The sequence below is a fragment of the Elephas maximus genome, chromosome 4 (assembly GCF_024166365.1).
Source record: "Elephas maximus indicus isolate mEleMax1 chromosome 4, mEleMax1 primary haplotype, whole genome shotgun sequence".
NCBI classification, from domain to species: Eukaryota; Metazoa; Chordata; class Mammalia; order Proboscidea; family Elephantidae; genus Elephas; species Elephas maximus.
The window spans coordinates 145,233,974-145,261,543 of NC_064822.1; the positions used below are offsets into that span (position 1 = coordinate 145,233,974).

The following is a 27,570-nucleotide window of genomic DNA, read 5'->3' on the forward strand; positions in this document are numbered from 1 at the left end:
CAAGTTGATTCTGACTCATAGCGACCCTATAGGACAGAGTAGAACTGCCCCATACGAGTTTCCAAGGAGCGCCTGGCAGATTCAAACTGCCGACCCTTTGGTTAGCAGCCATAGCACTTAACCACTATGCCACCAGGGATAGGTAGGCAAAATGGTGTGCGCAAAGATTAGTTGGTAGGCAATGAAGTGATAGAAATAATATATATGGTAATATTTTTAATTAATTTTATTATTATAACACTAATACATATTTGTGGTAAAAAATTTAAAGAGAACAGAAGAATATAAAAGAAAGAAATTAAAAGTACCCATAATCCCACCATTCAGCATTAACTACTATTAAGTTTTCGGAATATTTTTTAGTACTTCTAATATATGTGAATTTGTGTGTATGTATATGCACATTCCTTATATTTTAATTAAAATTAAAATTAAGTTATAAATATAGTTTTATATCTAATTTGTTTCATTTGATATATTTTTAGAATGAGTACAAAAGCCAAAGGTGTTTCTATAACTTGAATGCCTATGTTGAAAAAGGAAAATCACCGTTAAATTCATTAAATGTATTCAGAAGCTGAAGAGTTTCATAATATTATCATTTATCTAACTAATTCCCGATTGTCATTGGCCACTGCCATTTTTCACTATCATAGGAAGCTATTCACCTTTTAATTTACTCTCTATGTACATCTTTAATTATTTCCTCAGCATAAATTCCTGAAAGTGAAATTGCTTCAGCAAAGAATATGCCTTTTATTGACAGTTTTGATATATGTTTCCATAATGGTTGTACTGGTTTATATATCCTCTAGCAGCATTTGAGAATGTCCATTCCACCAGCTGGTAATTCATGAAAGAAACCTCTCCCTGAGTTGTTTGATGAAGGAAGTTCTCAGGTTGAATGATATAGGAAACATTCGAGTCACTAAATCATACTGCGTAATTTTTGTTGTCAGTGTTAATTTTATTCAAGAAAGAATGGTTTTCTTTTACATAGTTTGTTATTTCCATAGTTTTATGTTACAATGTGTAGTCTAACTCTTTGATTTCTCCTTCAAATTGTTATATATCTAAGTCACTTAACGATTTGCAGGAAAATATTGCTTGGTCTGCGCTTGTGAAGTTGTTTGATCCTGTGACATCTCCCAGATGTTATGCTGTTATTGCGCTTAAGAAGCAGCAATGATTCAAGTTAAAGCAAGTTATTACTCACCAATAGGTGAACCCTGTTGCTAGTATTGCTTTTCTAAACATTATGCCATGTTATGTAAATATTTGAAAGTCATTGTTACGTATTTTAAATAAAAAAAAATAGTGACCAACAACATAATGCCAGTCCATGTTTCCATTGTCAAGCATACATCAATAAAATAAGAACTAGTCAAAATACTATAAAAGGGCTAACCTACTTTCCTGAGTTATCACTTCAGCGTTGTTGTTAATTGCCATCGAGTTGATTCCGACTCATGGCGACCCCATCCATGCAGAGTAGAACTGCCCTCTGTAGGATTTTCAACTGGAAGCAATTCACTCAAGCCTAATTTCCAAGATGCCTCTGGGTGGGCTTGAACCACCAACCTTTCAGTTAGTAGTCCAGCCCTTAACCATTTGTACCACCCAGGGATGGGACATTGTAAATGTGAGCCTTAGTGAGCAGTGCTTTCTGTGGTAGAATTCTCACCTTCCACGCAGAAGACCCAGGTTCAGTTCCTGGCCAGTGGACCTCATGCACAGCCACCACCTTTTGCGTTGCTATGATGCTGAACACGTTTCAGCAGAGCTTCCAGACTGAGACACACTAGGGAGAAAGACCTGGCAATCTACTTCAAAAAATCGGCCAGTGATAACTCTATGGATCACAACAGTGCAATCCAGCTGATCATGCGGATGGTGCAGGACTGGGCAATATTTCATTTTGTTGTGCGTGGGACCAACTCAACAGCAGCTAACACCAACATGAGCCTTATTTGCTGTTCAATATTTGAGACCCTTGATATTTCCACATATCACATTTTGACTTTTACTGACTTAAAAGCAAATGAAAGATACAGATGTAGGCATAGTAAAATTAGTTGGTGCTGAAGATCATTTGCATTTTACTCCACATTTTAGAAAGATTTTACAGGTTACCAGGAGGGGAAAATTCACATTTCAAGGGGAGCAAAAAAAAAAAAATTTTTTTTTTTCTTTAATACCCAAGAACCAGGCCAAATTTAAAACATGCCAAATATAAAGCAAATTTATACTGTGTTGTAATCTAAGCTAAAAAAAAAAAAAATCTAAGCGACATGATGTAATATTCTGTGCCCTTAAAAAATTATTTTCCTTTGAAGAGAGACTTGAGTAATGTTAATCTTACGAGTGAGATATTTACTTTAAAAATGGCTGGGATTATTCTTATTGTCTTATTACCTATTGCTGTTATAACAGAAATACCACAAATGGGTGGCTTTAACAAACAAATTTCTCACAGTTTAAACCCAGTGCCCTCTCACAGTTTTGGAGGCTAGAAATCCAAATTCAGAGCACTGGCTTTAGGGGAAGGCTTTCTCTCTCTGTTGGCTCTGGAGGAAGGTCTTTGTCTCTTCAGCTTATGCTTCCTGGTTCCTTGGAGATCTCCATGTGTCTTGACATCTATCTTACTCCATCTTTGCTTACTCTATTGCTTGTTTAATCTCTTTTATATCTCAAAGGAGATCCACTTAAAACACACCCTACACTAATCCTGTCTCATTAACATAACAAAGATTACCCCTTCTCAAATGGGATTATAACCTCAGGCACAGAGGTTAGGATTTACAACACATATTTTGGGGGGACAAAATTCAGTCTATAACAGTTACTAAAATAAAGTGATGGGTTGGCACTTAATAGAATTACTTCCATCTTTGTAAAAAGCCAATCTGAGTAAAGCAAGAGTAAGTGAGAGGAGGCCAGCACTCTGCCAGGTATAATACAGGTTCCTTTCATTAGCAGAAAACTTGAAATTTCTGATGCAAACAGAAGAGACTGAGCTCAGGCTGGGAAAAGCTTCCCTGGTGCTAGAGACATTGTATAAAATTTTCCTAGCAGAAAAAGTAACTGATTTCTTAAATTTTACAGTCTGTTCATAGTGAGAAGGATAGTTGACAGTCTGTTCATAGTGAGAAGGATAGTTGTTTTGAGTTGTGATATTAATATTGATAGCACTAGGAAAAAAAAAAAAAGTGTACCCAATATATTTGTAAATGATTGGGTACTTCACACAACTAGTACAATACTGGGAATACACGACGTTTTTAAAACTTTTTATTCTGGAAAATTTCTAGCATATTCAGAAGTAGAGAGTGGAGTATAATGAGTTCTCATGTACTCAACACAAATTTAAATGATTATGAACACTTTGCCAGTCTTGTTTTACCTATAGACACACATGGGTGCACAAACACACGCTCACCCATACCCTCCACCTTTTGAGTATTTTGAAGCATATCTCAGTCAGTCTATTATGTCACATAAGTACGTTAGTGTATTTCTAACAATTAAGAACTTTTTCTTTAGTAATATCCATTACTTGTCTTCATTTGAATTTCCCTAATTGGCCTCAAAAAAAGTCCTTTATATAAATTTGTTCAATTCAGAATCCAGAGAGCATTCACGTATTTGCATTTGGTTGATATGTCTCTTAAGTTGCTTCTAATATATAACAGCTTTTACTCCCTCTTTTTATTTCATACCATTTTTTATGGTTTTAAGAAATCAAGTCATTTATCCTATAGAATTTCCAGTTCTGGATTTTACGATGGTACCTGATTGCACCATCATAGTTGTTATACACAGGGTTTTCATTGGCCAGTTTTCAGAAGTAGATAACCAGGTCTTTCTCCTGGTTTTTCTCTGTCTGGAAGCTCTTCTGAAACTGTCCGCCATGGTTGATCCTGCTGGTATTTCCCTCATTTTGGACAGATCATCAGGAAAAAACCAATTACTGGGAAATACATCATGTTTGGTAAACCCTCAATGAAATGGATTGACAAGATATCAGAAACAATGGACTCAGACATCAAGATAGCACAGGACGGGACGATATTTTGTTCTGTTATACATGCCACCGTGAGTCAGAGCCGACAACAGCAATTAACAACAGCCGTCATAACCCGTTAAAACCCATTGCTGTCGAGTCAATTCCGATAAGTGCTATGGCTGCTAACCAAAAGGTCAGCAGTTCAAATCCACCAGGCAGTCCTTGGAAACAGCCATCATAGTGCCCTTTAATACATCTGTCTGTCCCAAATAGAGGAGCCCTGGTGGTGTAATGGTTAAGTGTTCAGCTGTTAACTAAAAGGTAGGCAGTGCGAACCTGCTTCACAGGAAAAAGATGTGGCAGTCTGCTCTCTTAACAAGTTACAGCCTTGGAAACCCTATGGGGAGTTCTACTCTGTGATATAAGGTCACTGAGTCGGAATGGACTGAATGGCCATGGGTTTGGTTTTGGTTTATCCCAAATAGTTTTCTAAACTAATAGTTAGAGCTAGAAACTTGATCAGACTCAGGTGGTTCTTGTTTGTTTTTGTCTTTTGGCAAAAATGCTTCATAGTGTTATTACGTCCTATTGCATCACATCAGGAGGCACAAAATGTTTAGCTGCCCCGCATTTAGGGATACTAAGACCGATCGGTGGCTTGAATTGTTGTGAGCCTAATTTATCCAGTATAAAGTGCCTCATTAACCTTTCTTTTATTAGTATTAGCAGTCGTTGTTGTTGTTGTTAGGTGCCATCAAGTCAGTTCTGACTTATAGCAACCCTATAGGGCAAAGTAGAACTTCCCCATAGGGTTTCCAAGGCTGTAAGTCTTTATGAAAGCAGACTGCCACATCCTTCATCTGGGAAACAGGTTAGCACCGCAGACCTTTCAGTAGCAGCTGTGCACGAACCACTGCATTACCAGGGACAGTAGCAGTGATTGTAAACAAGAAGAAAGAAAAGAACTATACACTGTGGGTTGATCTGTCATGTTAATTTCCTGAGAATGTTCCCCTGGTTTCAATTTAGCTGTTGCATTTTGTCTTACTAAATTGCTTTTTTGTTTTTGGTGTGCTGTTATTTTATTTCTTCAAATTGTTTGCTATCTGAGTAGCTATCTCATAAGGAGCAGAAAATCTTTACAACCTACTTTCATAATTTTACCTTCTATGTAAAATTTTGAACTCCTTCCCTGTTGCCCAAATATTTATAAACATTCTTTTCTCATTGTGATTAGAAAAACAAAGCATAAAGCATTGTTTCATATAGAGAAATGAATTACAGCTGTTTCATCACCCAGGAAACTTTATAATAACCCCTCTATGTTTTAAAAGTTTGTCAGAAATTTGCGTTATCAATAACTTTTCTATTTTTGTTAATCAGAGACAAATGTGTGACTTAAGCATCTAATCACCATGAGACACCTGTTTTATTACACTGAGATGGTAACACTTCAGCAAAAAGCGAAAATATAGAATGTTTTAATAGGACTGCACCTTTATACATATGAATTCCCATTACAGTGCTCAGAGAATTTCCATCTCAAAAACTGCTGTTTGAGAACTAGTTTACAGTTTAGCTGCAGAACGTGGTGCATTGGTACAAGCACCAATTCTGACATTTACTTTCTGAGTAAACTAAAACAAGACCCTTAACATCTCAAAGCCTCATCTATAAAATGGGCTTTCATTTGGTAGTTATTTCATAAACATTTGTTTAATGCTTACTATGTGCCAGGGATTATGGTAAAAAAAACTAAAACTCAGCGCGGTCGAGTCGATTCTGACTCATAGTGACCCTATAGGACAGAGAGATTATGGTAGGCACTGAGAATATGAGACAAAGCATGTCCCCATCCTGAAAGAGTTCACAGTCCAAGGAGGAAGACAAACAATAAAATTACTAATTACAATACAACCTGATAAGTCCTATACTAGAGATTCAATGAGCATACAAGAAAGAACATCTGAGTCTTAACTAGTAAAGAAATACTTCCAAAAAGACCCTTTAATAGAGTCTTTAAGAAGTATGAATTAGCCCAGGAGACAAGGACAAGGATATTCTAGGCATGTCCAAAGGTATGGTACGTTCTGGAACGTGTAAATTGGTTTATGGAGTTTTAATGAACGCTGCATGGGGTGATGGCTAAGCATTTAATGAGTATTTACTGTGTTCCTGTCTAAGCGTTTTAAGGGCACTGTTACATGAATTGTTCATATAATAGAACTCAGAGAGGCAAAACAACTTACCTCAAGTCACACAACTAATAAGTGACACTTTTTTAAGTTTTTATTTTTTTTACTTATTTCACAACCTGTTCCTTTACCAGTTCAACTTTTTACAGGTGTACAACTTATTGACAGCAATTACAATAATCAGCTTATACAACCCTACCCTTAATCAGTGCAATTTTTCCATCACCGTTAACCCCTCCTTTCCATTTCTCTCTCACCCCTGGTAACCACTAATAAACTTTGGTCTTTATGTATTTGCCTTTTCTTGTCTTTTTACGTAAATGAAATCATACAATATTTGTCCTTTTATAATTGACTTATTTCACTCAGCATAATGTCCTCAAGCTCCATTCATATTGTAACATGTATCAAGACTTCGTTTCTTCTACTGGCTGAGTAATACTCTATTGTGTGTGTGTGTGTATATATATACCACTTTTGTTTATCCATTAATCTGTTGATGAGCATTTAGATCGTTTCCACCTTTTGGCTATTGTAAATAGCGCCACAGTGAACATTGGTGTACCAATCTTTGAATCTCTGCTTTCAAGTTTTTTGAGTGTATACCTAGGAGTGGAATTGCTGAGTATATGGTAGTTTTATTTTTAGTGTTTCGATGAACTGCCACACTGTTCCATAACGACTATACCATTTTGTATTTTTGTCGGCAATGAATGAGGGTTCCAATTTCCTCACATCCTTACCAACATTTGTTATTTTCTGGGTTTTTTTGTTTGTTTGCTTGTTTGTTTGTTTATCTTAGCCATCCTTGTGGAAGCGAAATGTTACATCATCATGGTTTTGATTTGTATCTCTGATGGCCAGTGACATTGAGCATCTTTTCATGTGTTTGGTGGCCATGTGAATATCCTCTTTGGTGAAATGTCTGGTCAAAGTCCTTTTCCCATTTTATGATTGGGTTATTTGTGTTTTTGCTATTGTTGAAATTTTATATATATAGATATATTTTTAGTCATCTAGTGCTGCTATAACAGAAATAACCACAAGTGAATGGCTTTAGCAAAGAGAAATTTATTTTCTCACAGTCTGCCCAGCACCCAGTGCCATCGAGCTCACAGTCTAGTAGGCTAAAAGTCCAAATTCAGGACATCAGCTCCAGGGAAGTCTTTCTCTCTCTGTCAGCTCTGGAGGAAGTTCCTTCTGATCAGTCTTCCCCTGGACTAGGAACCTCTCCATGTGGGAACCCCGGGTCCACAGGATGTGCTCTGCTCCAAGTGTTTCTTTCTTGGTGGTATGGGGTCCCACCGTCTCTGCTCGCTTCACTTTCCTTTTATCTCCTGTAAGATAAAAGGTGGTACAGGCCACACCCCAGGGAAATTCCCTTTACATTGGATCAGGAATGTGACCTTAGTAAGGATGTTACAATCCCACCCTAATCCTCTTTAACCTAAAATTACAATCACGTAATGGAGTATAACCACACAATACTGGGAATCATGGCCTAACCAAGTTAACATTTTTGGTGGACACAATTCCATTCCTGACGATTGTTAGAATCTTATCAGATAATATGGTTTTCGAAGATATTCTCCCAGCCGGTACCTTGTCTTTTCACTTTTTTGGTAAAGGCTTTGATGAACAAAAGTTTTAATTTTTACGAGGACCCATTTATTTTGTCTTTTGCTTTTTATGCTTTTATGTTAGATATTTTTATAAAAATAAAAAAAAACAGAGTAGCTGCTGAGGCTGCTTATATACAACCAAAAACCTCATGGATTTGGTTCCTTGGTTTGGAGGTTTAGAGTCCTGGTTTTATGGGGCATCCCAGCTAATTGGCCTAATAATGTGTTTAGTGCTTCTGTTCTACCCCCTCCCTAGTTCATTGTGTAGGGCCTGGAGTCCTAAAAGCTTGCAAGTGGCCATCCAAGGCATGACAGTTGGTCTCTGTTCACCTGGAGAAACAGAGGAAGAAGGAGAGTCAGGGATAGGAGGAGGATATGAAATGTGTGGCTAATTGCTTCCATGAATAACTGCCCTCCTTTGCCATGACACCAGAAGAACTGGATGGTACCCAGCTACCATTAATGAATGCTTTGATTGAAGATTCTATAGAAGAATCCTGATCAAAATGGGAAAAATGCAGACAGAATTTCAAATTCTCATGGAATCTAGAATTTCTGGAATCATGGGGGCTAGATGAACCCCTGAAACTATTGCCCTGAGATAGTCTTTAAAACTGAAACCAAAAATATTTGAAGTCTTCTTAAAACCAATCATTTAGCTTAACTAATGAAAAATGTCTACCTTGACCATTATGCTCTTTTAAGAACTATTTGTATGGGATCAAAGTGACAACAACTCTAAAGATTACATGAGAATCTTAGGGGGCAGTGAGTTTATGTTAATGGGGGAGGAACAACTCAGAAAAGGAAGACGAGAATGGTTGCCCATCTCGAATGTAATTGATGTCACTGAATTATACGTGTAGAAACAGTTGAATTGAGGTATGTTTTGCTGTGTATATTCTCAACATCAACAACAAAATAAAACAGGAAAAACAAAGAAACACCATTTCTTGCCACTATTTTATAATAACTCTCCAGATGAAGCTTGAGAGTCAGGGGGCTAGATCATGGCAGGTCATGCGTGTCACGGGGATTTAAAACTTTAATTCTGAAGGTAATTGGCAGCCACTGAAGTCACTAAAGCACACGAGTCAAGGTAAATCACATGGTTTGTAGAATATGCAAATAATATAATTAAAAATCAAAATTTTCTATTTTTCACCAATCAAAAGATCCACACACTGTCGAGTTCAGAAGTAAAAGTATGTTTAAGCTAAATTTTGAATGTTCCTTATGTGAGATGGGTTGGTACTATCCACTTTCTTATGCTGGAATAAAGCAAAATTACTGAATCTCAAATTGCTGACAGTACAATACATACAAATGTTTGGTATCTAACTTCAGTTAATCCCTCCCAAGCCACTATGTAGGGGCTTCCTTTAGCTCCCACCCTTCTTCATTTCAGCCTTCAGGGTTGAGAGGGTCAGGACGTAGAATTCTTCAGGATGTCTTAAGATACATAGGCTTAGGGGGAAGAGGGCCTCAGTAATATTAGTCTCATAGTTGAGATTCATGTGAGTTAAATTGCTACAGTGGTTAAGAGCTACAGCTGCTAAACAAAAGGTCGACAGTTTGAATCCATCAGCCGCTGCTTAGAAACCCTATGGAGCCATTCTACTCTGGCCTGTATGGTCGCTATGAGTCAAAATGGAATCAACGGCAACAGGTTTGGTTTTTTGTTTTTCCTTGGGCAAGTCACTAAACTGTTCTGTGCACCTCAGTTTTCTCATCTGTAAAAAGAACTAAGAATAAAACTTCATAAAATTATTGTTAGGATTAAATGAATTATTTGTTATTGAATTCTTCCAAAATATTACCAAACAACCTGTTAATACAGAAAAACTACATTTAGTTTTTAGTTTTAGTTTAGGAGTAGCAGAGGACACTGCCTTGGCTGTGTCTCTGAGGGGGAAAGTCTGGGGAGAATATAAGATCTGGAGGCCTGAACTCAGGTGATTTCAGGTAAGTCTTTTAAGGTAGAAAACAGACTGGGATTTGGAGAAGTTCATGACATAGTAGTTTAGCATTAGTGTAGATAGCAAGGTGAAGGAGGTCTGAAGCAAGTGTTGATAAGTATACTGTTGCAGGATAAATGAGCTGTTTGCCAAGGTGAGCAGATTGTTTGTCCAAGATAAATTAATATGTAGGAATTGCTTCAAACAAGCAATGAAGTTATTTATTGGTGTACAGTTGTATCTTCCCTGGACAAAGTTTTCCTGTAACAAACAAATAAATTATGTTGACACAGATTTTCTCAGTTCCTAGACCCAATAGCTCTGTCATGTTGATGAACGTGGTTGCAGTTCTCAGTGTTAAACACTTAATTCCTGGTGCATAATACACAAGATAAAAGTAATAGTTGTGTTTCTGTAATGTCCTTTAGAATCCGTTGGAGCCCTGGTGGCTAGTGGTTAAAAGATCAGCTGCTAACCAAAAGGTCGGCAGTTGAAATCTACCAGCCACTCCTTGGAAACTCTATGGGGCAATTCTAGTCTGTTGTATAGGGTCGCTATGAGTCGGAACCAATTCTACAGCACCTAACAACAACAGAGACAGAAATGGAAAATTAAGTATGTTTATAACAATAACATTAATTTTGCAAGGAAAAAAAATGTTCTAAGTTCTAATCAAACAATTTACAAATGGATTTTTAGAGCTCCCATTCCAAAGCTGAGGAATTGTCCACATTTAAGAGTGGAATTGAATATTGGGTGAAAAACATTACATGCAGTAGTTAAAGTTTCACAGTTACTGTGTTTACAGCGATAATCTACTATCTTTAAATTAAAAAAAAAATAGTTTAAGATAATTCCACCTACTTTATATTTTATTACTCTGTAGGTATAAATGCAGAGACTGATATATAAAGGCCTTTCCACGTTATATGCATTTGAAGGATTTTTTTTGCTTTGGGGTTCTACCCACTGAAAATAATACTATTATTATTACCACTTCTTAACATGCATAGTCATTCTAAAATATTTGTAACAAAGCATGAAATTTCCTTCTTTTCCTAGATGGCTATTGCTAAATTGACTGTTTCCTTCTTCTTTTTTTTAATGTTCTAGATTTCTGCTCTTCTCCATTCTATGACACTTCTTTTCAGAATATAAGGAAACTTTTTTTTTAATTCTATCCCACTTTAGTTTATCATTCTAAAGCCACTTAAGAATCTTGCTGCTATCAATTCTTCATAAATTTATATAGTCTAGAGCAACTACATGCTGTTACAATAGATGCAGGTAGACAAGTTTCTAATATTAACTTCACCATTGGTGATCCTGCCTTAATAATTAATGTTCGGGAGCCCTAAAATTTACAGAAATGGTCAAGGGAAGCAGAGCACCCGGAATAGGTATGTGTGTTGTTGTTAGGTGCCATTGAGTTGGTTCTGACTGATAACGACCCCATGTACAACAGAACAAAACACTGCCCAGTCCTGCGCCATCCTCACAATTTTTAATATGCTTAAGCCCAATGTTGCAGATATGTGCGTATCTGCCAAAAAAAGCTCTACTGCCATTTTTCCATAACATAACCAGACGTGGATTGTCCCTGTCAATTAAGTATGTCTCTATATCCTGTACCTAGCACAGTGCCTGCAACATAAAATGCTCATAATGAGGATTTTCTAAATGAATATCTCAGTTCTGTCTTCAGTCATGTACCAATATGTCCTAGAGAAAGTGATGTCTTTGTATCCTAGAAAACACTGTTTTTTTCTTAAATATTAATCTTACATGTATTAGCTCATTTAATCCTCACGACAACTCATGAAGTAAGTAACTGCTTTTATCCCCATTTCATAGATTAGGAAACTATCAGGAATAACTATTAGTTCCCCTTAAAATATGTAATATTCTAGGACTGGAATTATTTCTACAAACAATTTTGGAAATACAGTGCCTCACACACAATAACAAATATAATCTGACCATAGGTGGGGATCAAAAAACAAGAGGAACTACAGACTAGAAACAGACCCACAAGGGTTCCATATTTTCCAGTTACCAGTCTTTAAAATAGTCATCCTTACTAAGTTGAAAGAGATAAAAAGAAACAACTTCGAATTTCAACAGAGCTGGAAACTATAAAGAAGGACCAAATGGAAATTCTAGTAGCAAAAAATGCATTAACCAAAATTAAGAACATAGTGGATGATTTTTTAGAGTCTAGACACAATGAATAAATGAGTAAACTGGAAGGTAATTCAGAAATAAGTACCCAGAATTAAGCACAGAGAGACAAAGGGATAGAAAAAAAAAAAAAAAAAAACAGAAGAGAGGATAAAAGACATAGAGAATACATTGAAAAAGTCTAATTTACATATAATTAGATTCCAGAATGAAAGAAGAGAGAAAACATGGAAAGTAATATTCAAAGAGATAATGGCTAAGAATTTTTTTAAACTGGGAAAAAAAAATCAAGCTGCAGATTCAAGAAGCAGAATTTTTAAAAAACCCATTACCTACCAACTAATGATTAGACTGACATTAGACTTTTCAAAAGAAATAGTGGAAGTTAGAAGACAATTGAATAATACTCCAAAGAGCTGAAAGAACTGATAGCATACATTTCTATGCCCAGGAAAAATACCTTTGAAGGATTAAGGTAAAATGACAGCTTTTAAAGGGTATTCTTTCAGCAGAAGGGAAATGATCCCAGATGGAAGGTTGGAAATGAAAGAAGAAAACCAACAGAAAGTTTAAATGGTGTGTAAATTCAAATGACTATTCACAATATAAAACAATAATAACAATGTCCCATGAGTGTTAAAAGACATACAAACCCATTGCTGTTGAGTCGATTCCAACTCATAATGACCCTATAAGGCAGAGTAGAACTGCCCTATAGAGTTTCCATGGAGCACCTGGTGGATTCCAACTGCCAACCTTTTGGTTAGCAGCCCAGTGCTTAACCACTACGCCACCAGGGTTTTGGTTAAAAGACATAGACAATTAATCAAATGAATAGCATATAGAAGATAGTAAATGAAGTTAAAGTGTTTAAAGAAGGTTCTTGTACTGTCCAGAAAGAGGGTAACAGTACAAGTTAATATTAGACCTAGCTAACTCAAGATTGCATATCGTGATATATTAAAGTAACCATAAGAAGAATTATGATGAATGTAACTTCCAACGTAATAGAAAAAAATGAAATACCACCCCTAGAGTAGGCAAAACCTGGGCAAATATTTTTTGCAGGATTCTTGTCCCCATAAACAATGTTAGTCACTCTGAATTATCCTGTCATTACCATTCTGGCAGGATCTCATGGCAAAAATACAGCACCAGCCAGCAGGAGTAATCTGTTCACGTGGCTCCCTTCCTGGGACTCTGTCCCAACCAGTGATCCCCAGATTGATCTTTTAAGAGCAAGCCTCTGAATATTTTGGGACATTTGGTTGAGCTGATGCATGTAGTAGAGGTTAGGAGAGTGGTCCAAAGGGAATTAACAGGAACTAGGACCCAAACAGGTTCTCATCTGGACTTGGGCTTCCCTTTCCAAATGGCACCTCCAGTCCAGATGGCCCCAGCTACCAGAGAGGGACTTTAAAAATACCAGGGAAGGCACTCCAAAGTGAAGGAACTCCTGAGGCATGACCCCAGAACAGGGACCCTGCTTGCCCACATCTAAGGGTGATATTCTCAATCTCTATAAAAAGGCAGTAAAAGAAAGAAATGGAAACAGAACAGGCAGGACATGTAGAAAACACATAATAGTAGACTTAAATCCGTATATATCAGTAATTCCATTCTAACTAGTTTATTAAAAAACTAGTATCAACTTACTGGAAAAACGAAACCCAACTATATGCTATTTAGAAGAGACACATCTAAAGCAAAGGATAAAAAAAGAAAATAATAGGAAGAAAAATGATATATTTGCAAGTACTTATCAAAAGAAAGCTGGTATAGCTGTATCAGTATCAGGTAAAATAGATGATAATATTTGAATATCAGGCAACAGTGTATTCATATAGATAACCCTTCACAATGATAAAAGTTTCAATTTCCCGGAAAGATATAATAATTCTGTATTTGTAAGCAGTTAAAAACATAATCTTCAAATACATAAAGCAAAAACCAGCAGAATGAAAAGATGAAACAGATAAATCTACAATCATGCTGGGAGAATTTTCATGCTTCCACCTCAGTATCTAATGGAAAAGGCATACAAACAAAATCAGTAAAGATACAAGATTTTAACAATAAAACAAGTAAAACTGACCTAATGGACAAATATAACACACTGTACATTACAAAGTACATAATCTTTTCAAGTCGAGCGGTGGCATATGATCAGGAACGGATGGTACTGAAGGAAGAATTCCAAGCTGCTCTGAAGTCACTGGCGAAAAACAAGGCTCCAGGAATTGATGGAATAGCAATTGAGATGTTTCAGCAAACAGATGCAGCACTGGAGATGCTCACTCATCTATGCCAAGAAATATGGAAGACAGCTTCCTGGCCAACTGACTGGAAGAGATCCATATTTATGCCTATTCCCAAGAAAGGTGATCCAACCAAATGTGGAAATTATAGAAGAATATCATTAATGTCACACGCAAGCAAAATTTTGCTGAAGATCATTCAAGAACGGCTGCAACTGTGTTTCAACAGGGAACTGGCAGAAATTCAGGCCGGTTTCAGAAGAGGATGTGGAACCAGGGATGTCATATGGATCCTGGCTGAAAGCAGAGAATACCAGAAGGATGTTTACCTGTGTTTTATTGACTATGCAAAGGCATTCGACTCTGTGGATCATAACAAACTATGGATAACACTGCGAAGAATGGGAATTCCAGAACACTTAATTGTGCTCATGAGGAACCTTTACATAGATCAAGAGGCAGTTGTTCGGACAGGACAAGGGGATGCTGATTTGTTTAAAGTCAGGAAAGGTGTGTGTCGGGGTTGTATTCTTTCACCATACCTATTTAATCTGTATGCTGAACAAATAATCCGAGAAGCTGGACTATATGAAGAAGAACAGGGCATCGGGATTGGAGGAAGACTCATTAACAACCTGCGTTATGCAGATGACACAACCTTGCTTGCTGAAAGTGAAGAAGACTTGAAGCACTTACTAATGAAGATCAAAGACCACAGCCTTCAGTATGGATTACACCTCAACATAAAGAAAACAAGAATCCTCACAACTGGACCAATGAGCAACATCATGATAAACGGAGAAAAGATTGAAGTTGTCAAGGATTTCATTTTACTTGGATCCACAATCAGCAGCCTTGGAAGCAGCAGTCGAGAAATCAAGAGACACATTGCATTGGGCAAATCTGCAAAGGACCTCTTCAAAGTGTTGAAGAGCAAAGATGTCACCCTGAAGACTAAGGTGCGCCTGACCCAAGCCATGGTATTTTCAATCACATCATATGCATGTGAAAGCTGGACAATGAATAAGGAAGGCAGAAGAGTTGACTCCTTTGAATTGTGGTGTTGGCGAAGAATATTGAATATACCATGGACTGCCAAAAGAACAAACAAATCTGTCTTGGAAGAAGTGCAGCCAGAATGCTCCTTAGAGGCAAGAATGGTGAGACTGCGTCTTACATACTTTGGACATGTTGTCAGGAGGGATGAGTCCCTGGAGAAGGACTTCGTGCTTGGCAGAGTACAGGGTCAGCAGAAAAGAGGAAGATGCTCAATGAGGTGGAGTGACACAGTGGCTGCAACAATGAGCTCAAGCATAACAATGATTATGAGGATGGCGCAGGACCGGGCAGTGTTTCTTCTGTTGTGCATAGGGTCGCTATGAGTCGGAACTGACTCAACGGCACCTAACAACATCAAAAACAATCTTTTCAAGTACACATAGAATTTTTACAAAAATTGAACATATGCAGGTCTTTAAAGCAAATATCAACAAATTAAAATCAAATAAAATATCATCTCTGACCACAATGTATTTAAGCTAAAAAAAAAATTTTCTTTTAAAGGTAAATTGAAAATCCCCATAAATTTAAGAATTACACATCTAAATAACTTTTACATCAAAGATGAAATTGCAATGAAAATCAGAAAATAGGTTGAATTGAATAATATGAAAATACTGTACATTAAAACAATTGAATCTGAAATTAATCCTTCATTAATTCCATACATCTCTGTAAAAGTACTCTGTGAATGTTGCATGTAATCCAATCAGCAACCATCTGTTAGTTAACTGCAGTGTGACTAATTCTATACTATACATTGCAGGTTGAAAAGAAAGATTTAAAAGTTCCTAATCTTCAGGGATTTATAATCTAGCCATGAGAATACATATGATAGTATATGGAAGAGTTATAACTTAGGTAATGACATTTGGAAGAAGAAAAAAAAGTCTGTACATAAATACACAATTGTTTACCATGAATTATGTCTTAGAACTATTCACTTCTGTTCCATTTTCTACCTTAATTATACTTTCTTTTAAGTGGTTTTTATATGAGTACAGTGCAATGGCTTTTTTCTCCTGGAGAAGGACTGTTTAAGAAATAACCTGCTGTGCAAAATATGTGCTCTGGTTAGCCTGTGACCAAAGGAACTGAAACTCTCCAAGCCTCCCCAGATGGTTGGTACTTGGCCAGTGATGCTACTGGCTATATATATGGGAATTTATTAGTTAATATATTTATCTCAATGGATTGCCTTGTTAAATTTGCAGATGTTCTGTCAATGGAAGACTTTTTTCTAAAATTGCCCTGTTTTTATTAGAAGTTTCCAATGCACAATCCAGCATAAGAAAGTTAACACATATGAGCACAGAACAAAGTAGCATGTATTCAGATCTCATGGGAGGAAAAGCCTTTAGCTTATATTAAGACAGTTATGCTTGAACATGTTGACTTTTACCAAAAAAAAATTCTTAAATATGCAAATTCTAACCTAAAATTCACCATGTTGCTTTCTGTTTGCTCAACATATGATTTGGTGTACATCAGCTAATCATGTTGAACTAAATGCACATGTATTCTGGGTTACCTGCCCTTTCAGGAATGAATCCATAGTGTTCTAATATCATAGCAACTCTTAAGAAAAAGACTTGGTCTGAGTAGTGGTTTTCCATCAAGCAAAGTATACACAAATAATGTGTTTCAAGGAAAAGATAAAAGAATTCCATATACCATTTGATTATAGCAACAGACATTTCTGGCATTCTGGGAGCTTCAGAATATTTCTGACTTTAGTAGACAATATAACTGTGCAGGTAAGTTTGTGAACAATGGCATTAAGAATATATTTTAAATCATAAAGAAAAAGTATTACCAAACCAAAAAAAAGATCTAAAACAAAAAAAAAAAATTGAAGGCCATGGAGAGTTTGCTTTTAAATGTACAGAACACTGAACATCTTTAAAGACTCTGCATTTGCCATCACATCACTAGCTTACGCGAGATTTAGAAAGTCATTCCGTAACAGCAAATCATACTCTACTGAAGAATGATTTTAAAAGGTTTTGAGGGTCAACATCTACAGTATAAAAACTGAAAGCTTTCACAAGATAAATTATTTTCTTAGATAAATTTTCACTTAATAGTACATACTGTTGTTTATCTTGGATATAAACAGATTTGAAATTCTTTTAAAATATGTTTTATATTCTAAAATATAAACAGTTTGTTCACCTAAGCAAATTAAGTTTTGTGAATGAGATTATTGGTAATGTATTTTCACTCTAATAGATTGGTTGCAAATGCTTGAAGAAAAGGGATTTTATTAAAATTGTTGCTGTTAATAGGACAGCTCCCGCCTTTAAATGTAATGTAACAAGGGTAAATTCAACCAAATCCCCTTACATTTCTTTTATTATGAAAATTAGCTCTAAATCTCATGTAACTAGCTCTGTTTAGTTAAGTTACTAAAGCAATCTGATAGAGATTTTGAAGGTCATAATAGGCTAATGGAGTTACATTATATGCACATTTAATTTATACCCTGATTTTTAGATCAAAATTTCCTCTTTAAAACTAAAAACCAAACCAAATCCGTTGCTATCGAGTCGATTCTGACTCTTAGCAACCTTATGAGTGTAGCTTTTTGGTAACACCAAAATAGAAATTATTTCTTGGAAAGATAGGAAATAGAAGACCACATTTCTACAACTTTTCAAAGAACAAAGTGTGTATATTTCTCATCAAGTAAGACATACATATTCAAAGTCAATAAAACGTTATTGAACATCTATGAACTGGGCAGTGTGCTAGATGTTTCCACACTTATTATCTCAATCCTCAGCAAAACAAACTAATAAAATGCAATAGGGATGTAAAAGCTTACTATCGAAGCAGTCGGTTACACCTACTGGTGGTGCAGTGGTTAAATTTCTCAGCTGCTAACCAAAAGCTCAGCAGTTTGAACCCACCAGCTGCTCCTTGGGAGAAAGATGTGGCAGTCTGCTTCCAGAAAGATTACAGCCCTGGAAACCCTATGGGGCAGTTCTATTCTGTCCTATAGGGTAACTATGAGTTAGAATTGACTTGATGGCAATGGGTTTGTTGTTTTTTCTTTTTTGTTTGTTTGGTTTTGGTTTTAGGTTACACCCAGGAACAAGCAGTAATATTTTACATATTTCATCCAGTTCCCATTGACTCTAAGGATTTAATTGTTATCTTGAAAGCAGAATGATTCAAATGCCCAATATGTGTGGACAGGCTTCCCTTTTGTTCTTTCCTTAGTCTAGCTCAGTGTTCTCCAAACTTTGGTGGGTCTAAGCATTAAGGTACAGGGGTATATTCAAACAAAAAAAAAAAACATGTAAATGTGTTTTTCACAGAAATGTGTTCTCATAGGAAATACGTTTAAAAGATCTTTCAGTTCTCTATTCACAAGTTTTAAAAAAATGAATCAATGATAAGAATTCAATTTACATTCTAAATAATGCATTTGTCTTTACTACTTTGAGTAGTACCTTTTATACTTAGCTTTTATTGTCCCATAAATACATGTTAAGTTATAGTTAAATCTTTGAGATTTTAAGTTAGAAGTTTCAGCCTAAAAGCACTTCGGAAAGAATTGAGTACTAATGATAGTGTCTATGGAATCTACTCAAGAGCAATGTGTTTGGGTTTTTTGTTGTTTTTAACTATAACTTGTTTAGGAAGATGAATGGAAACCAAGATGTTTCCATCAGTAAAGGTATTAACTTTAATTTTAAATCATAAACCTATTACTAAAATAAACCTTAAGATAATTGCTAAATATTAAGTAATAAATAATTTGGTATATCAAAAGAATCAAAGAGGGGATTTTATAAAGAGATATATTTACAAATAAAATTTGAAAATTCCAAAGCAGTTTTTTGAAAATAGCCATATAAACAGATGTCCACACATGGTAATGTTAAGGCAATAATATTCCAAAAACCAGGTGAGCATATAGCAATGCCTACGACTTCAACATTACAGTTATGGGGGATTCTTGGTTATCAATAGTGATCTTTTTGAACGCTAGAGTGATAACTAAAAAGTGTAAGAAATTGTTCCACTGTACAATAACACTCATTTTTATAATAACACTTCTTTTTACATTGGTGTCATCTCCAACAAATGCTTCCTTGTGCAAAGACTTGTTGCCAGTTATAGAAACAATATGGGAAGCAAAGATGTAGCAGGGAACTCCTTGCAACACTTCTTTTCTTCAAGTAAGATGAAGCTAGAGTCTTACTACTAAAAAAAGCAGTTCAGGGACCAACAGTATCCACATCACTTGGGAGCCTGTTAAAAATGTTACATCTCGGGCCCTATCCCAAATCTGCTCAATCAGAATCGGAATTTTAAGAGAATTCCAAGTGCGTTAATATTTGAGAAGCATTACCTTAAAGCGGCTCTTCTGAGATAGTTTTATACCTGAGAAGACATGAGGCCCTGCAGGGCTTGGCAGCGTCTACTACATTCCAAGGTTGGAGAGCATGCAGACCCCAAGGGCACTCATAATTTTACCCTAAATGAACCCACATCTTGGCTATGCTCAAGACGCCTATAACTAAGATTAAGCCCCTTCTCTTCAGTCACTGCCAAGAACAAATACAAAGAAGACCATATTTCTCAAATTCCCTCAGCTTTCAGCTGACATTCTTTAACAGACTTAAAGATGATTTGTTAATAAATTTTGATTTTGAAGTATGTTTTTGCAACCATTTGCATATGACTATTGCTATTAATTATAAGCTGAAAGATTCATTTTTAAAGTAAAACTCAAGGATCTGAAAATGTTCTGCATCTACAATATCAACCATAAAACTCTACTTCTAGTATTTAGCAATTTAGAAAATATGTCTCCAAAAGGTCTTCATATCTTTTGGTGGACCCGCCATACCATATTCTGTGCTTTTTCTGTTTATCTCTGATTGTGGTATCTTTTCACTCATGGGATCTTTTCATGTTAATAAATGTGGCAAACCAGTTGGCACTGAAATTTGCACAGAATTTATTAAGAAAAACAAGATACAGTGAATCCATTGAGGCAAAAAAATCAAGTTCTTGGGCTAAAGTTCAAAATGCCTTAGCATGCAAGCTATCCTTTTTACAAATCTATGAAAAATGAGCAAAGAAATTGGCTTTTGAATAATATGGTATCTTAGACTGGGTTCTCTAGAGAAGCAAAACGAGTAAAGCATGTAAATACATATATAAAGAGGCTTGTATTAATGAAATGGCTCACACGATTGTAGAGGCTACAACATCCCACGTCCATGGGTCAGGCCGGAGGCTTCTCGTGACTCAAAAAAGCTGCAGGGGCTGGCAAACCCAAGATCAGCAAATCAGACAGCAGGGCTCTGGCTCACAAGCTGCAAAGACCAAGGAATCGGCAGGCAAGACAGCAGGTAAGCTGCTAGCTCAAATAACAAGAAGCAGAGGTCTCACAAATTGGAACCAGCTGCAGGATCCAGAGTAAGCAGAAGCCCCTGAGCCTTGCCAGAGAGTCCACCTATATTGGATGCAGGCCACACCCCCAAAGAAACTTCCTTTCAACTGATTGGCTACTCACAGCAGATTCCATCATGAAGGTGATCACATATTAATTCTCATCATAGAGGTGATCACGTCATTATATGATGGCCAAACTACATCATAACTGCCAAACCACTGAGAATCATGGCCCAACCAAGTTGGTACACCACCTAATGATCACATATAGTCATGTCATTTAAAACTCTGTACTTTTTCCCTTTAAAAAAAAAAAATTAGTTACTCATATTCCCACCACCAAGCAGTAATTTTAATTTGATTCAAATGCATACATTGTTTATATTTGCCTTAACAGTGAATGCACGATTTTAAATTGTGCCTCTCTTAACACGATATAATAAACATTGCCCCATGATTCTACACTATCTTCATAATGATCGTTTTTAGTGACTAATAAGAATTTTTTTTTTTTTAATAAGAATTTGTCTTAATGGGATATACTCTCTTTGCCCTTTATTTATTGCCAGACCTTTAGGTTGTTTCTGACATCTTTCTATTATACACCTAAGCCTGCTGTGAATGCCTTTGAGCATAAAGCATTCTTTCTTTATCAGTTATTTACTTTCAAATGATATATTCCCAGTAGTAGGATTGCTAAAGGCCAATAATTTTATTAAATGGATTTTATGCATTACTATTTAGGAACTCTGCTTTTTTCAAGCTCCTTAGAAACTCCCAGGCCAAATTTTCCATTTTTAAACAAATGTATGGTAACCTTGAATTTGGTTGTTCTTGTAAAAGCTGGCCGCTGGGGAGATCATTGGTGGTTAAACACAGAATCAACAGATAGCTTCGTGGCAGTGAACTGCAAACTCTGTATATTCTCTTCCCTAAATATTAGTACATACATTACAAGGAAACATAGACATTCTATTTAGCAATCTGCTAAAGACTTGACCAAAATTATTTCAGGTAATGGAAGTCTCCTACATAAATGTACTAAGAAACAATTCAAATTTTCAAAATAAATGCACAAATAACCAGTCACTAAATATATACATAGTGTTTCAATATGCCCATATGACTTTTAAAAATAGCCTATAACAACTTGTGTTGCACATTCCATTTTCTCTGCCCCAAAGAAACCTTTTCCTCTACTCTAGCAAATGCTAAAGGCATATAGTTTAAGTGAAATTCTGCACAGACACAGAATCCCAAATTTAACAAATGTCATAACTGAAAATTTTTAACCCCATTTATATGTATTAGTTAATAGTTAAACATCAAAATGGTCAACTTGACAGTTATAGATTTCATGGAATCCCCCCAGAAGTTTCACTTTTATTGGCCTCTTACATTCAATCCAAAGGTGTTGTATAAGCCCCTTCCTGGCATTCATACGTCACTTTTTTTTGACAGTTTTGAAAATCCACTATTGAAGTTACTGTTTCACCATTTCAGTTCAATGGAAGTTTCCAATATGTTAACATAATTTCAGACTCACTATTCTCAAATGTGCTGGCATCTGAGTTGCTGTCTCTTAAGGAGTCTTCTTAAATGGCCAGACCTGTTTTAAAAATTTTAGGGGTGACTCCAACTTTATATTTCTCCATACGCATATATACCATTCATTCAGAGTGTCCTTGGCAACTACTCAATTTTTAAAAGGTTTTTAAACTCCATATGACATGATGAAATATAATAGTAATGCCAACTAAAATTTATTGAGTGTCTACTTTGTGCTAGGTGCTGTTCTAAGCACTTTATATTTATTAATTTATTTAATCCTCACAACAGTCCTTATAGGAAGGGACTATATTATTTCTGCCATTTCACTGACAGGAAATTGAGATACAGAGAGGTCAAGCAACTTATTCCAAGTAGGAGAAGGTGAGGAGAACCACTGAATGGTAAAGTCAAGGTTCAAATTTAGGCATCTGGCTCCAGAGTCCATCTACTTACCCACTAAAGATATTGCCTTTACCCGTTAATTGTTTGAGTATCCCTCTGGGTAGATCTTTCTTTCTTTGTTTCAGTTTCCTCTTAAGAAAAGCAAGATATTAGAAGATACATAACCCTACAGACTTCATGCAATTGATGATGTCTTGATTTTCCTACTTTTAAATGGGCAGCTCCTAAGGAAACAATCTCATTACCTGCCAATCAGACTGATCTGTTTTTGCAAATGGGTAGGATAATAGTAGATTTTTGCTTAGAGAAAAACCTAAAGAATTAGGGAAAATATATGTACAACTTTGTTGTTGTTAGTTGCCATTGAGTCTGTTCCCACTCATGGTGACCCCTATGTGTGCAGAGTAGAACTGCTCCATAGGGTATTCCAGGCTCTGACCTTTTGGTCAAAATAATAGATATTTGCTTTATTTTTTACGTGGGAAAATTAAAGCTGAAAGTTAATGCTACTTTTTGCAAAATCACCTAGCTAAAACCTGAATATGCTATCAAAACAAATAAAAATTACAGGCAATGTTCAGACAAGGCCACTCAATGACATGTCGAGAATGAGACAGATAAGGTCAACCTAAAGATCCTCTCTTCTGAATGAGTGGCCACTACTTTATCAATGACAAATCTAGGCCCACTTTAATCCTCCTGTCTCCTAGATTAAAAAAAAAAAATTAAGACCCACCATTGAATTGCCCCAGCTTCTTGAAAACACCCAATCCAGAACTGGTCTCCACATTTTGAAATCTTTCCTAGAACAATCCAGTATAAGCCCAAATCCTATAAGAAAATCCTATGAACTCCCTTTAACTGAGACAATCCACAGTTCCTTTGTTCTGCTTTCTTCCTTGCTGCAGTAATCTAAATAAATTTAACTTGGATTATAGGCAGGTTCCTGGTAGTCTTTGATTGATGAGCTTTAACAGTCCCTAGATTGACTAGATGGAAGGTGGTACCAGGATACACTGAAGAATAATATTTGGAGAAAAACTGCAGCTTTACTTTTGAAATATTAAGTTAAAGAGACACTCCATAGGGTCTGTAACTCAAAGGAAAGGTATGAAGTGGAGATACAAATTTAGAAATTATCAACATATAGGTGGAAATTGAAGCTAGGATGTGGATGAAATCATTCAGGGCAAAAAGCATGGTAGAGAAGAATGGGGAAATGAACTAAAATTTTAATAACTCCAGTATAAAGGCTGAGGAGAGAAGGGTGAATAACAAACAAGACTGAGAAAGCAAATGCAGATATAAAGCATAAAGGCCAAGAGGATATCATCACATGAACCAAGGAAGAGAATGTTTTAAGATCTATGAAGTGACCAATGGTTGAATGCCTTTGAGAGATCAAGTAAGTAGAATTGAAAAATTCACTTTGGAGTTCATCACTGATGTTGTCTGCAAGAGATTTTTAAGATTTGTGATGGAAGCAGAAATTAGATTAATTGGGTGAAGGGTATGTATAAAGTAAACTATGTGTAGAAAGAAAGAAGGGTCTTCCAAAAGAAGGGACAGTGTAATAATGCTATATATAGTGGTTGAGAGTATGGACTCTGGAGTCAGCCTTGTAGAGTTCAAATCCCAGTTGTTTTTTTTCCCCTTTACTAGCTGGATCAGGTTACTTAACACCTTATCTATTTGTGCCTCAGTTTCCCCACATGTTGACTGGGGAAAACCACATATGCATAGGGTTGTGAGAAGGAATAGATCCATTAATACAGATCCTTGAATACAGTGATCTCTCAATAAAAATTAGCAGCAATTATTTCAGAAGTATGAAACAACATGACTCCAACAGGAGTTTAAAAATAGATCAACGAGGGTAGTAAATATGGGAATAAGACCAGAGAGGTTGATAGAGTTCTAAACGTGGAAGACCCTGAACTTCATGCTAAGGAGTTAGGTTTCTTCTCAGGCGATCCACTGCAGGAGTTTAAGAAGGGAGCTAAGTGATTATATTAGAAATACCACTCTGATTTCAGGGTAAATGGTGGATTGAAGTGGAACCAAGTTGGAGGCTGGGACAGCAGTTCGGAATTTAAACAAGAAACGATATTACCTAAATTAAGGCAGAGAGAGTAGAAAGGAGAAGAAAAAAATGCATTAAAGAAGTCAAAGAGATAAAATTATTATGAGTTGATTACCCATTAGATGTCATTGGTGAGAGAGAGACAAAAGCCTAGAACATCCCACCCCACCAAGTTTCTAGCTTGTGTGGCTAGCTAGGTAGTACTGCCATTTACAGAGACAGAAAATCTAGAAGGGGCAAAAGGGCTAAAAGATGAGAAGATTATGGTTTAATTTGGGATATGCTATGACTGTGGAACACCCAAATGAAGATATCAAATATGCAACCTAGTACTCATAAGAAAGTTTGAACTTAAGATATATAGATGGTTGTTTAAATCATGAATATTCCATCTAAAAAGAAAAGAATTCTTGGAAAAAAACTTATTCAGAAGAGGTTATCTAGGAAAGTAACATCAGTTGACAATAGATTAATGCCAAAATCTTATTGAGAATTTAGTAGAAGACAAAAGAAGGTACCCCCATGTGTCTGTCAGTTTGTGGTATTGTGGGGGCTTGTGTGTTGCTGTGATGCTGGAAGCTATGCCACTAGTATTCAAACACCAGCAGGGTTACCCACGATGGACAAGTTTCAGCTGAGCTCCAGACTAAGGCTGACTAGGAAGAAGGACCCGGCGATCTACTTCTGAAAAGAGTTGAACAGAGAAAACCTTATGAATAGCAGCAGAACATTGATATAGTGCCAGAAGATGAACTCAGGTTGGAAGGCACTCAAAATACAACAGGGGAAGAGCTTCCTCCTCAAAGTAGAGTCAACCTTAATGATGTGGACGGAGTCAAGCTTTCAGGGCCTTCATTTGCTGATGTGGAACCACTCAAAATGAAAAGAAACAGCTGAAAACATCCATTAATAATAGGAGCATGGAATGTACGAAGCATGAATCTAGGAAAATTGGAAATCGTCAAAAATGAAATAGAATATGTAAATTTTGATATCCTAGTGTCTTAATCATCTAGCCCTGCTATAATAGAAATACCACAAGAGGATGGTTTTAACAAAGAGAAGTATATTTCCTCACAGCAAAATAGGCTAAAAGTCCAAATTCAGGGCGTTAGCTCCAGGGGAAGGTTTTCTCTCTCTGTTGGCCTTCTTATAAATCTTCACCAGACCAGGAGCTTCTCCACATGGGAACCCTGTGTCCAAAGGATGTGCTCTGCTCCCAGCACTGCTTTCCTTGTGGTATGAGGTCCCCCAACTCTCTGCTTGCTTCCTTTTCATCTCTTGTAAGATAAAAGGTGGTACAGGCCACATCCCAGGGAAATTCCCTTTACATTGGATCAGGGACATGACCCAAGCAAAAGTGTTACATCCCACCCTAATCCCCTTTAGCCACAGGCAGAGATTATGATTTATAACACATGGAGAAATCACAAAATGGAGAATAACCACACAATACTGGGAATCACGGCCTAGCCAAATTGACACATATTTCGGAGGGACACAGTTCAATCCATGACACCTAGGCATAGTGAGCTGAAATGGACTGGTACTGGCCATTTGAATTGGACAATCATATGGTCTTCTATGTCAGAATGACAACTTGAAAAGGAATGGCATTGTATTCATTGTCAAAAAGAACATTTAAAGATCTATCCTGAAGTACAACATTGTCAGCGATAGGATAATATCATATGCCTACAAGGAAGACCAGTTAATACAACTTATTTGAATTTACACACCAAATATTAATTCCAAAGATGAAAAAATTGATGATTTTTACCAACTTCTGCAGTCTGAAATTTATCAAACATGGAATCAGAATGCATTGATAATTACTGGTGATTGGAATGAAAAAATTGGAAAGAAAAAAGAATCAGTAGTTGGAAAACATGGCCTTGGTGATAGAAACCATGCCAGAGATTGCATGATGGAATTGTGCAAGACTAGTGACTTCTTCATTGCAAATAATTTTTTCCCCCAACTTAAACAGCAACTATACACTTGGACCAAGCCAGACGGAATACACAGGAATCAAATTGACTACATCTGTGAAAAGATACAATGGAAAAGCTCAATATCATCAGTCAGAACAAGGCCGGGGCCAACGGCAGAACAGGCCATCAATTGCTCATATCATATGCAGGTTGAATTTGAAGCTGAAGAAAATTAGAATAAGCTGACAAGAGCCAAATTACACCCTTGAGTATATCCCACCTGAATTTAGAGACCATCTCAAGAATAGATTTGATGCATTAAACACAAATGACCGAAGACCAAATGAGTTGTGAAATGAAGCAAGGCCATCATACATGAAGAAAGCAAAAGGTCATTAAAAAGACAGGAAAGAAAGAAAAGGCCAAAATGGATGTCAGAAGAGACTCTGAAAATTGCTCTTGAACATTGAGTAACTAAAGTGAATGGAAGAATGATGGAGTAAAAGAGCTGAACAGAAGATTTCAAAGGAGGCTCGAGAGGAAAAAGTAAAGTATTGTAATGACATGTGCAAAGACCAGGAGATAGAAAACCAAAGGGGAAGAACATGCTCATTCTCAAACTGAAAGAACCGAAGACTCCAGCCTCGAGTTGCAATACTAAAGGATTCTATGGGGGAAAATACTAAATGACTCAGGAAGCATCAAAAGAAGATGGAAGGAATACACAGAGTCACTATACCAAAAAGAATTGGTCGATGTTCAGCCATTTCAAGATAGCATATGATCAGGAACCGATGGTACTGAAGGAAGAAGTCCAAGCTGCACTGAAAGCATTGGAAAAAAAAAAAAAAAAAAGGCTCCAGGAATGTTTCAACAAATGGAGGCAGTACTGGAAGTGCTCACTCA

At 36.4% G+C, this 27,570-nt stretch overlaps 1 protein-coding gene across 10 annotated transcripts in view; it reads left to right on the forward strand.

Annotated features, from left to right (window-relative positions):
* METTL25 (methyltransferase like 25) overlaps positions 1 to 27,570 on the forward strand; it is a 345,627-nt gene that overhangs the window by 136,946 nt on the left and 181,111 nt on the right. Inside the window, exon 12 of one of the 10 annotated variants that reach the window (XR_007517291.1) lies at positions 20,499 to 20,651. The exons of 7 other annotated variants lie outside the window; for them this stretch is intronic. Coding sequence is in view for 2 of the 3 variants with exons in the window: in XM_049883968.1 (XP_049739925.1) it covers positions 1,097 to 1,189 (93 nt within the window). In the remaining variant the exon portion in view is untranslated. Of the gene's footprint in view, positions 1 to 1,096; positions 10,627 to 20,498; positions 21,156 to 27,570 lie in introns of those variants that run through there. 2 more of the 10 variants (XM_049883972.1, XM_049883968.1) reach the window with 2 other exon arrangements.